At 48.8% G+C, this 12,525-nt stretch overlaps 1 protein-coding gene across 1 annotated transcript in view; it reads right to left on the bottom strand.

Moving 5' to 3' along the window:
• The window catches only part of LOC124018713 (ryanodine receptor 2-like), a gene marked incomplete at its 3' end in the record, with an annotated part of 185,077 nt that overhangs the window by 47,362 nt on the left and 125,190 nt on the right, over positions 1-12,525 (bottom strand). The window contains 7 exon segments of the mRNA XM_046334064.1: positions 1,406-1,502; positions 3,356-3,365; positions 5,019-5,099; positions 5,102-5,122; positions 5,988-6,100; positions 10,059-10,137; positions 10,744-10,818. Of these exon segments, the coding sequence (XP_046190020.1) occupies positions 1,406-1,502; positions 3,356-3,365; positions 5,019-5,099; positions 5,102-5,122; positions 5,988-6,100; positions 10,059-10,137; positions 10,744-10,818 (476 nt within the window).

The raw sequence follows: 12,525 nt of genomic DNA, 5'->3' as shown, positions 1-12,525 counted from the left end.
CCCTGATGTTTTTCCTGGAGAGAAGTAGCTTCTTTGCTGCCCTTCTTGACACCAGGCCATCCTCCAAATGTCTTCGCCTCACTGTGCGTGCAGATGCACTCCCACCTTCCTGCTGCAATTCCTGAGCAAGCTCTGTACTGGTGGTGCACTGATCCCGCAGCTGAATCAACTTTAAGAGACGGTCCTGGCGCTTGCTGGACTTTCTTGGGCGCCCTGAAGCCTTCTTCACAACAATTGAACCGCTCTCCTTGAAGTTCTTGATGATCCGATAAATGGTTGATTTAGGTGCAATCTTACTGGCAACAATATCCTTGCCTGTGAAGCCCTTTTTGTGCAAAGCAATGATGACAGCACGTGTTTCCTTGCAGTTAACCATGGTTGACAGAGAAAGAACAATGATTCCAAGCACCACCCTCCTTTTGAAGCTTCCAGTCTGTTATTCGAACTCAATCAGCATGACAGAGTGATCTCCAGCCTTGTCCTCGTCAACACTCACACCTGTGTTAACGAGATAATCACTGACATGATGTCAGCTGGGCCTTTTGTGGCAGGCCTAAAATGCAGTGGAAATGTTTTTGGGGGATTCAGTTGAATTGCATGGCAAACAGTGAGTTTGCAATTAATTGCAATTCATCTGATCACTCTTCATAACATTCTGGAGTATATGCAAATTGCCATCATACAAACTGAGGCAGCAGACTTTGTGAAAATTAATATTTGTGTCATTCTCAAAACTTTTTGTCACGACTGTAGATCAGTTGGACAGCAGGTAACAGTCTATAGATACACAGAGGATTATAAATTATATGGTAAAGGACATTTCAAGGACTAGCGTCTGTCATCATAGATGAAGGATATCTCCCAGTCAACCACGTACCTGCGCTGCTCCTCCCCCCAACGTCTGTCATCATAGATGAAGGATATCTCCCAGTCAACCACGTACCTGCGCTGCTACTCCCCCCAACGTCTGTCATCATAGATGAAGGATATCTCCCAGTCAACCACGTACCTGGGCTGCTCCTCCCCCCAACGTCTGTCATCATAGATGAAGGATATCTCCCAGTCAACCACGTACCTGCGCTGCTACTCCCCCCAACATCTGTCATCATAGATGAAGGATATCTCCCAGTCAACCACGTACCTGGGCTGCTCCTCCCCCCAACGTCTGTCATCATAGATGAAGGTTTTCTCCCAGTCAACCACGTACCTGGGCTGCTACTCCCCCCAACGTCTGTTATCATAGATGAAGGATATCTCCCAGTCAACCACGTACCTGGGCTGCTCCTCCCCCCAACGTCTGTCATCATAGATGAAGGTTTTCTCCCAGTCAACCACGTACCTGGGCTGCTCCTCCCCCCAACGTCTGTCATCATAGATGAAGGTTTTCTCCCAGTCATCCACGTACCTGCGCTGCTCCTCCCCATGTTCTCCCGACGGCACTGTCAGACATTCATCCATGTGACCATGGAGCAGCCTCAGCACGTCCCCGCCGATCATGAACCCTGCAGGTGGAGAGAGGAGAGGCATTAGAGAGGAACCCTGCAGGTGGAGAGAGGAGAGGCATTAGAGAGGAACCCTGCAGGGGGAGAGAGGAGAGGCATTAGAGAGGAACCCTGCAGGGGGAGAGAGGAGAGGCATTAGAGAGGAACCCTGCAGGGGAGAGAGGAGAGGCATTAGAGAGGAACCCTGCAGGGGAGAGAGGAGAGGCATTAGAGAGGAACCCTGCAGGTGGAGAGAGGAGAGGCATTAGAGAGGAACCCTGCAGGGGGAGAGAGGAGAGGCATTAGAGAGGAACCCTGCAGGGGGAGAGAGGAGAGGCATTAGAGAGGAACCCTGCAGGGGGAGAGAGGAGAGGCATTAGAGAGGAACCCTGCAGGGGGAGAGAGGAGAGGCATTAGAGAGGAACCCTGCAGGGGGAGAGAGGAGAGGCATTAGAGAGGAACCCTGCAGGGGGAGAGAGGAGAGGCATTAGAGAGGAACCCTGCAGGGGGAGAGAGGAGAGGCATTAGAGAGGAACCCTGCAGGGGGAGAGAGGAGAGGCATTAGAGAGGAACCCTGCAGGTGGAGAGAGGAGAGGCATTAGAGAGGAACCCTGCAGGGGGAGAGAGGAGAGGCATTAGAGAGGAACCCTGCAGGTGGAGAGAGGACTGGTTAGCCTGTCTCTGGCCCAGACAGCGGGAAGCCTCTGTCCCAGACATGACATTAGATAAGACCAATGTGCAGGGTGTTGTGGCAGAATCAGAATTCTTTAGGTAACATTTATAAATAAGATGTTTTATTAATTTTCATGAGCATGCTTATGTGGATAAAATGACTTGGGGCCCAGAGATTGGAGAGGTCAGGTCAGTCTTATCTGTGAATGTGTCTGTAACTATTCCTAAACCATGTGAAGGGATGGTGTGATTAAAGGGGAACCAGGTAGTTGGCTCCACAATGTCTTTGGTGCCAGTCACTCCTCTCTGTAAGCTTGTCCAGGAGAGGTTGTATTTTTGATGGGAGTATCTGGAATTGACAATTGATATATGCCATTGGACGAGGTAATGTTTTGGTACTAATTGGTACCAAGAACAAGATAAGAACTTCGTTTAGGAGACCAAACTGAACAATAATTTATAGCTAATGCTATCTAGCTATGGGATACTCCTTTTTCAAGTAAAAGGTTATTTGTGAAATGTTCCTAAGATCTGTGTTTCGTCATGTGAGTTGAGATGGGTGTGTCTTGGCTATAAATGATACCAAGAACTGTTTTGTAAGCACTCTCAGAGAATTCATTTATAGACACTGAATTGATCTATGTTGAAGCTCATATAATTAAAGATGAACTTGTGTGTGGTTTGCTCTCTCATGATTTGGTAAATACAGGAAATGTCCACGACGAGGGACGTCAGCGATCAGTGATGAATTTGTTTCTATGATTGTGTTTTTTATTCCTGTTTTTGCATTTCGTATTTGATGTGTTGATCTTTCATTTGTAGAAGAGATCTTGGTCTCGACATGAAACCATGTCACAATAAAGGTTCAGTCAAGTAACTAAATAAAATACATTTATAGGGGAGTTTTTCCTGGCCACCCCTCATAGCCTGGTTCCTCTCTAGGGTCTTCCTAGAGTTCTGGCCTTTCTAGGGGAGTTTTTCCTGGCCACCCCACATAGCCTGGTTCCTCTCTAGGGTCTTCCTAGAGTTCTGGCCTTTCTAGGGAGTTTTTCCTGGCCACCCCTCATAGCCTGGTTCCTCTCTAGGGTCTTCCTAGAGTTCTGGCCTTTCTAGGGAGTTTTCCTGGCCACCCCACATAGCCTGGTTCCTCTCTAGGGTCTTCCTAGAGTTCTGGCCTTTCTAGGGGAGTTTTTCCTGGCCACCCCTCATAGCCTGGTTCCTCTCTAGGGTCTTCCTAGAGTTCTGGCCTTTCTAGGGGAGTTTTTCCTGGCCACCCCACATAGCCTGGTTCCTCTCTAGGTCTTCCTAGGTTCTGGCCTTTCTAGGGAGTTTTTCCTAGCCACCGTGCTTCTACACCTGCATTGCTTGCTGTTTGTGGTTTTAGGCTGGGTTTCTGTACAGCACTTTGAGATATCAGCTGATGTAAGAAGGGCTATATAAATAAATTTGATTTGCCATTAGCTGTTTATATGACCCCCATTAGCTTTTACAGTAGCATCACTCCTGTTTATATGACCCCATTAGCTTTTACAGTAGCATCATTCCTGTTTATATGACCCCCATTAGCTTTTACAGTAGCATCATTCCTGTTTATATGACCCCCATTAGCTTTTACAGTAGCATCATTCCTGTTTATATGACCCCCATTAGCTTTTACAGTAACATCATTTTACAGTATCATCATTCCTGTTTATATGACCCCCATTAGCTTTTACAGTAACATCATTCCTGTTTATATGACCCCCATTAGCTTTTACAGTAGCATCACTCCTGTTTATATGACCCCATTAGCTTTTACAGTAGCATCATTCCTGTTTATATGACCCCCATTAGCTTTTACAGTATCATCATTCCTGTTTATATGACCCCCATTAGCTTTTACAGTAGCATCATTCCTGTTTATATGACCCCATTAGCTTTTACAGTAACATCATTTTACAGTATCATCATTCCTGTTTATATGACCCCCATTAGCTTTTACAGTAACATCATTTTACAGTAGCATCACTCCTGTTTATATGACCCCATTAGCTTTTACAGTAGCATCACTCCTGTTTATATGACCCCCATTAGCTTTTACAGTAGCATCACTCCTGTTTATATGACCCCCATTAGCTTTTACAGTAGCATCATTCCTGTTTATATGACCCCCATTAGCTTTTACAGTAACATCATTTTACAGTATCATCATTCCTGTTTATATGACCCCATTAGCTTTTACAGTAACATCATTTTACAGTAGCATCACTCCTGTTTATATGACCCCCATTAGCTTTTACAGTAGCATCATTCCTGTTTATATGACCCCCATTAGCTTTTACAGTATCATCATTCCTGTTTATATGACCCCCATTAGCTTTTACAGTAGCATCATTCCTGTTTATATGACCCCCATTAGCTTTTACAGTATCATCATTCCTGTTTATATGACCCCCATTAGCTTTTACAGTAGCATCATTCCTGTTTATATGACCCCCATTAGCTTTTACAGTAACATCATTTTACAGTAGCATCACTCCTGTTTATATGACCCCCATTAGCTTTTACAGTAACATCATTTTACAGTAACATCATTCCTGTTTATATGACCCCCATTAGCTTTTACAGTAGCATCATTCCTGTGTGTAAGTGTCTGTGTCCCACCTTGGAACAGTGTGTGTGTGTGTGTGTGTGTGTGTGTGTGTGTGTGTGTGTGTGTGTGTAGGTGTGTGTGTGTGTGTGTGTGTGTGTGTGTGTGTGTGTGTGTGTGTGTGTGTGTGTGTGTGTGTGACCCACCTTGGAACAGTGTGGGTGTGCGTGTGTGTGTAAGTGTCTGTGACCCACCTTGGAACAGTGTGTGTGTGTGTGTGTGAGGGTTAGCGCCACCTCGCTGCCAGAGCAGACAGTAGCCACGCTCCAGAGGGTCTGCTGGAAGGCTGCGTCCACGTGCAGGCTGTAGGAGGGTTAGTGGGGTTAGGGTACGACAGGTGCTGTTAGGGGAGAAATAAAACACTGCTGAGAGGTATGGCAGGAGGGTTAGGGTGGAGTGGTATGATAGGAGGGTTAGGGTGGAGTGGTATGATAGGAGGGATAGGGTGGAGTGGTATGATAGGAGGGTTAGAGTGGAGTGGTATGATAGGAGGGTTAGGGTGGAGAGGTATGATAGGAGGGTTAGGGTGGAGTGGTATGATAGGAGGGTTAGGGTGGAGTGGTATGATAGGAGGGTTAGGGTGGAGTGGTATGATAGGAGGGTTAGGGTGGAGAGGTATGATAGGAGGGTTAGGGTGGAGAGGTATGATAGGAGGGTTAGGGTGGAGTGGTATGATAGGAGGGTTAGGGTGGAGTGGTATGATAGGAGGGTTAGGGTGGAGTGGTATCGCAGGAGGGTTAGGGTGGTGTGGTATGGCAGGAGGGTTAGGGTGGAGTGGTATGATAGGAGGGTTAGGGTGGAGTGGTATGATAGGAGGGTTAGGGTGGAGTGGTATGATAGGAGGGTTAGGGTGGAGTGGTATTATAGGAGGGTTAGGGTGGAGTGGTATGGCAGGAGGGTTAGGGTGGTGTGGTATGGCAGGAGGGTTAGGGTGGAGTGGTATGATAGGAGGGTTAGGGTGGAGTGGTATGACAGGAGGGTTAGGGTGGAGTGGTATGATAGGAGGGTTAGGGTGGAGAGGTATGATAGGAAGCCTCCGTGTTGCCTTCTCACACTCGCCAGATTGAACTGAGACAAACCAAGGTGAACTGAGCTAGCATGATCTGCCATAGTTGCAAAAAGGACTAAGCAAAAATGAAATCTCCAAGGCAACACGGTTTGGTTGTTGTCAGTGTGACAGTGTGAAAAGGGTATCAGAGACTCACCAGGTATCGTTCTGATGACACGCTAACTAGGATGAGGTCATCCCCGACTCGGACCTTCTCTCCCTCTGACCTCTGCTTGGAGGCAGGGTGGATGGTCCACCAACAAGCTTCTCCTGTCAGAGACGAGACAGAAGGATATGGCTGAGACTATGGTGATATCACAGTAACCTTCTCTGACCTCTGACCTCTGCTTGGAGGCAGGGTGGACATGCTTCTCCTGTCAGAGACGAGACAGGAGGATATGGCTGAGACTATGGTGATATCACAGTAACCTTCTCTGACCTCTGACCTCTGCTTGGAGGCAGGGTGGACATGCTTCTCCTGTCAGAGACGAGACAGGAGGATATGGCTGAGACTATGGTGATATCACAGTAACCTTCTCTGACCTCTGACCTCTGCTTGGAGGCAGGGTGGACATGCTTCTCCTGTCAGAGACGAGACAGGAGGATATGGCTGAGACTATGGTGATATCACAGTAACCTTCTCTGACCTCTGACCTCTGCTTGGAGGCAGGGTGGACATGCTTCTCCTGTCAGAGACGAGACAGGAGGATATGGCTGAGACTATGGTGATATCACAGTAACCTTCTCTGACCTCTGACCTCTGCTTGGAGGCAGGGTGGACATGCTTCTCCTGTCAGAGACGAGACAGGAGGATATGGCTGAGACTATGGTGACATCACAGTAACCTTCTCTGACCTCTGACCTCTGCTTGGAGGCAGGGTGGATATGCTTCTCCTGTCAGAGACGAGGCAGGAGGATATGGCAGAGACTATCTCTCTCTGAGCCTCTGTCTCTCTGTCTCGGAGCGTCTCTGTCTCTGAGCATCTCTGTCTCTGAGCCTCTCTGTCTCTGAGCCTCTCTGTCTCTGAGCCTCTCTGTCTCTGAGCCTCTCTGTCTCTGAGCCTCTCTGTCTCTGAGCCTCTCTGTCTCTGAGCCTCTCCCTCTGTCTCGGAGCCTCTCCCTCTGTCTCGGAGCCTCTCCCTCTGTCTCGGAGCCTCTCCCTCTGTCTCGGAGCCTCTCCCTCTGTCTCTGAGCCTCTCTGTCTCGGAGCCTCTCTGTCTCGGAGCCTCTCCCTCTGTCTCGGAGCCTCTCCCTCTGTCTCGGAGCCTCTCCCTCTGTCTCGGAGCCTCTCCCTCTGTCTCGGAGCCTCTCCCTCTGTCTCGGAGCCTCTCCCTCTGTCTCGGAGCCTCTCTGTCTCTGAGCTTCTCTGTCTCTGAGCCTCTCTGTCTCTGAGCCTCTCTCTCTCTCTCTCCCTCCCTATCTATATACAGAGCATTCAGAAAGTATTCAGACCCCTTGACTTTCTCCACATTTTGTTACATTACAGCTTTATTCTCAAAATGATTTTTTTTTAATCCCCAATCTACACACAATACATCATAGTTACAAAGCAAAAACAGGTTTTTAGTTTTTTTTACAGAAATACCTTATTTACATAAGTATTCAGACCCTTTGCTATGAGACTGGAAATTGAGCTCAGGTGCATCCTGTTTCCATTGATCCTCCTTGATGTTTTTACCACAGTACATGTGGTAAATTCAATTGATTGGTCATGATTTGGAAAGGCACACACACCTGTCTATATAAGGTCCCACAGTTGACAGTGCATGTCAGAGCAAAAACTAGGCCACGAGGTCGAAGAAATTGTCCGTAGAGCTCCGAGATATGATTGTGTCGAGGCACAGATCTGGGGAAGGGTACCAAAAAATGTCTGCAGCATTTGAAGGTCCCCAAAAACACATTCTTAAATGGAAGAAGTTTGGAACCGCCAAGACTCTTCCTAGAGCTGGCCGCCCGGCTAAACTGAGCAATCGGGGGAGAAGGGCCTTGACCAGAGAGGTGACCAAGAACCCAATGGTCACTCTGACAGAGCTCCAGAGTTCCTCTGTGGAGATGGGAGAACCTTCCAGAAGGACAACCATCTCTGCAGCACTCCACCAATCAGGCTTGTTTGGTAGAGTGGCCAGACAGAAGCCACTCCTCAGTAAAAGGAACATGACAGCCCGCTTGGAGTTTGCCAAAAGGCACCTAATGACTCTCAGACCATGACAAACAAGATTCTCTGGTCTGATGAAACCAAGATTGAACTCTTTGGACTGAATGCCAAGCGTCACGTCTGGAGGAAACCTGGCACGGTGGTAGCAGCATCATGCTGTGGGATGTTTTTCAGCGGTAGGGACCGGGAGACTAGTCAGGATCGAGGGAAAGATGAACAGAGCAAAGTACAGAGAGAGATCCTTGATGAAAACCTGCTCCAGAGCTCTCAGGACCTCAGACTGGGGGGGAAGGTTCACCTTCCAACAGGACAATGCAGGAGTGGCTTCGGGACAAGTCTCTGAATTTCCCCGAGTGGCCCGGCCAAGAGCCTGGTCTTGAACCAGATCAAACACGAGCGTCTGCTAAATGACTTAAATGTAAATGTAAATGTTGATAGACCTGAAAATAGCTGTGCAGCGACGCTCCCCATCCAACCTGACAGAGCTGGATGGATTTCATGTAGCAGCCAGGTTGTTGCAGGACAGACAGCAACCTAGTAACCACAGGCAGCAACACTGAGGGTCTGCAGTCTGGTAACCTCCATCAGGGTCTGGAGTCTAGTAACCTCCAGCAGGGTCTGGGGTCTAGGAACCTCCAGCAGGGTCTGGGGTCTAGGAACCTCCAGCAGGGTCTGGGGTCTAGTAACCTCCAGCAGGGTCTGGAGTCTAGTAACCTCCAGCAGGGTCTGGAGTCTAGTAACCTCCAGCAGGGTCTGGAGTCCAGTAACCTCCAGCAGGGTCTGGAGTCCAGTAACCTCCAGCAGGGTCTGGAGCCCAGTAACCTCCAGCAGAGTCTGGAGTCCAGTAACCTTCAGCAGGGTCTGGAGTCTAGTAACCTCCAGCAGGGTCTGGAGTCCAGTAACCTCCAGCAGGGTCTGGAGTCTAGTAATCTCCAGCAGGGTCTGGAGTCCAGTAACCTCCAGCAGGGTCTGGGGTCTAGTAACCTCTAGCAGGGTCTGGAGTCCAGTAACCTCCAGCAGGGTCTGGAGTCCAGTAACCTCAAGCAGGGTCTGGAGTCCAGTAACCTCCAGCAGGGTCTGGAGCCCAGTAACCTCCAGCAGAGTCTGGAGTCCAGTAACCTTCAGCAGGGTCTGGAGTCTAGTAACCTCCAGCAGGGTCTGGAGTCCAGTAACCTCCAGCAGGGTCTGGAGTCTAGTAACCTCCAGCAGGGTCTGGAGTCCAGTAACCTCCAGCAGGGTCTGGGGTCTAGTAACCCCCAGCAGGGTCTGGGGTCTAGTAATCTCCAGCAGGGTCTGGGGTCTAGTAACCTCCAGCAGGGTCTGGGGTCTAGTAACCTCCAGCAGCACCACTGAGGGTCTGGAGTCTAGTAGCCTCCAGCAGGGTCTGGAGACTAGTAGCCTCCAGCAGGGTCTGGATTCTAGTAACCTCCAGCAGCACCACTGAGGACCTGGAGTCCAGTAACCTCTAGCAGGGTCTGGAGTCTAGTAACCTCTAGCAGGGTCTGGAGTCCAGTAACCTCCAGCAGGGTCTGGAGTCCAGTAACCTCCAGCAGGGTCTGGAGCCCAGTAACCTCCAGCAGAGTCTGGAGTCCAGTAACCTTCAGCAGGGTCTGGAGTCTAGTAACCTCCAGCAGGGTCTGGAGTCCAGTAACCTCCAGCAGGGTCTGGAGTCTAGTAACCTCCAGCAGGGTCTGGAGTCCAGTAACCTCCAGCAGGGTCTGAGGTCCAGTAACCTCCAGCAGGGTCTGGGGTCTAGTAACCTCCAGCAGGGTCTGGGGTCTAGTAACCTCCAGCAGGGTCTGGGGTCTAGAACCTCCAGAAGGGTCTGGAGTCTGCTAACCACAGTCAGCATGGCACACACACCGACACACAACATAGTAAACGTCCACACCCACACAGCATCACAACAGTCTTACTATGGGAACTCATAAAACCCAGCATCAGAAACATCTCTCTCTCTCTCTGAAGCTTGCACGACAACATAACACTACACCATGGCTTGGTGATGTTGTCTCATCTGACTGTACTAGCTATACTATGGCTGTTGGGAAAGAAGAAGAGAAAGAGACCTACCTGTTGTGTCTTCCTGCAGTCCAACATCAAACGCCAGTTTGTCGGTTGAGGATCGGGAGGTACCGAGGCAACAGAGGTACTAGACAGAGAAACAAAAGAAGTCAATTATTCCTCAACACAACCAGACACAACATGGTAGAAACCAGTCTCCTATTGCCTTGTCTGACTGGCTCAGCAACTCGCGTATCACTAGAAAATACAGACAAGAATACAACAAAGATGATGACAACCACAACAAAGATGATGACAACCACAACACAGATGACAACCACAACAAAGATGATGACAACTACAACACAGATGATGACAACCACAACAAAGATGATGACAACCACAACACAGATGACAACTACAACAAAGATGATGACAACTACAACAAAGATGATGACAACCACAACACAGATGACAACCACAACAAAGATGATGACAACTACAACAAAGATGATGACAACAACAACACAGATGATGACAACCACAACACAGATGACAATCACAACAAAGATGACAATCACAACAAAGATGATGACAACCACAACAAAGATGATGACAACCACAACACAGATGATGACAACCACAACTGACTGACATCACAGAGCAAAAACCTGGAATGGAAGATTGTGACACTGATTCAAGTACATGTTACTTCCTGTATATGGGTGTCCGGACACACTGCAGAGGGACTCACCATGCCGCTGTAGGAGTGTCGTAGCAGAACAGCGTGTCCGTACAGTAAGGTGCGGTGGCCCCCTCCCTGGGCCGTCTACAGGACAGAGACAGAGGGACAAGAGACACATTCAGGAACTAGTTTACACGTACAATACTGTTACTATACAGGACTAAGATCGAATCATACTACACCGGCTCTGACACTTGTCAGGGCTTGCAAACTATCATGAATTACAAAAGGGAAACCCAGCTGAGAGTTGCCCAGTGAGACGAGTCCACCGGACGAGCTAAATGCCTTCTGTGCTCGCTTCGAGGCAAGCAATACTGAAACATGCGTGAGAACACCAGCTGTTCTGGACGACTGCGTGATCACACTCTCCGTAGCCGATGTGAGTGAGACCTTTAAACAGGTTAACATTCACAAGGCTGCAGGACCAGACGGATTACCAGGACTGAGCATGTGCTGACCAGCTGGCACGTGTCTTCTCTGACATTTTCAACCTCTCCCTGACCCAGTCTGTAATATCTACATGTTTCAGGCAGAATGCCAAGGTAAGCTGTCTAAATGACTATTACGTCTGCAGCCATGAAATATTTTGAAAGGCTGGTCGTGGCTCACATCAACACCAGTATCCCAGACATCCTGGACCCCACTCCAATTCACATACTGCCAAAACAGATCCACAGATGACGCAACCTCTATTGCTCTCCACACTACCGCTCAGCGTTTAACACAATAGTGCCCTCCAAGCTCATCACTAAGCTGAGGATCATGGGAATGAAACACCTCCCTCTTCAACTGGATCCTGGACTTCCTGATGGGCCGCCACCAGGTGATGAGGGTAGGCAACAACACATCCACTATGCTGACTCTCAACACAGGGGTCCCCTCAGGGGTGCGTGCTCAGTCCCCTCCTGTACTTCCTGTTCACCCACGACTGTGTGGCCGCGCACGACTCCAACACCATCATCAAGTTTGCCGATGACACGATGGTGGTGACCTGATCACCACCGACGATGAGACAGTCGAGGAGGTAAGAGACCTGGCAGTGTGGTGCCAGAAAAAATCATGGGAGAAGGGCCATGGTCAGGGAAGTGACCAAGAACCCGATGGTCACTCTGAAGGAGCCCCAGAGTTCCTCTACGGATATGGGAGATTCTTCCTGAAGGAACCATCTCTGCAGCAGTGTGTTGCCAGGACAACCACTCCCTTAATGTCAGCCAGACAAAGGAGCTGATCGGCAAAGAACACGCCCTCATTCACATCGACTGTAGTGGAGCTTCAAGTTCCTCTGTCCACATGGCTAAGAACCAACCATTCCTCTGTCCACATGGCTAAGAACCAAACATTCCTCTGTCCACATGGCTAAGAACCAACCATGGTCCAAACACACCAACACAGTCGTGACGAGGGCACGACAACGCCTCTTCCCCCTCAGGACGCTGAAACAGCTTCTACTCAAAAAAGTAATGAGACTGCTTAAAAGTTTTTAAAAAATCGCTAAAATAACTATTTTTGACTCATCACATACGCTGCTGCTACTGTTGATTATCTATCCTGTTGCCTTGTCACTTTATCTATACCTATATTTCCTGTTACCGACAGTGCCTTTGGAAACCACTCCTCAGTGAAAGGCACATGACAGCCAGCTTGGAGTTTGACAAAAGGCACCTAAAGACTCTCAGACCATGAGAAACAAGATTCTTTGTTCTGATGAAACCAAGATTGAACTCTTTTAGCCTGAATGCCAAGCTTCACGTTTGGAGGAAACCATCTCTACGGTGAAGCATGGTGGTGGTG

This window comes from Oncorhynchus gorbuscha, unplaced genomic scaffold, assembly GCF_021184085.1.
Source record: "Oncorhynchus gorbuscha isolate QuinsamMale2020 ecotype Even-year unplaced genomic scaffold, OgorEven_v1.0 Un_scaffold_569, whole genome shotgun sequence".
Classification (NCBI taxonomy): domain Eukaryota; kingdom Metazoa; phylum Chordata; class Actinopteri; order Salmoniformes; family Salmonidae; genus Oncorhynchus; species Oncorhynchus gorbuscha.
This window is presented reverse-complemented; position numbering and strand designations above follow the sequence as displayed.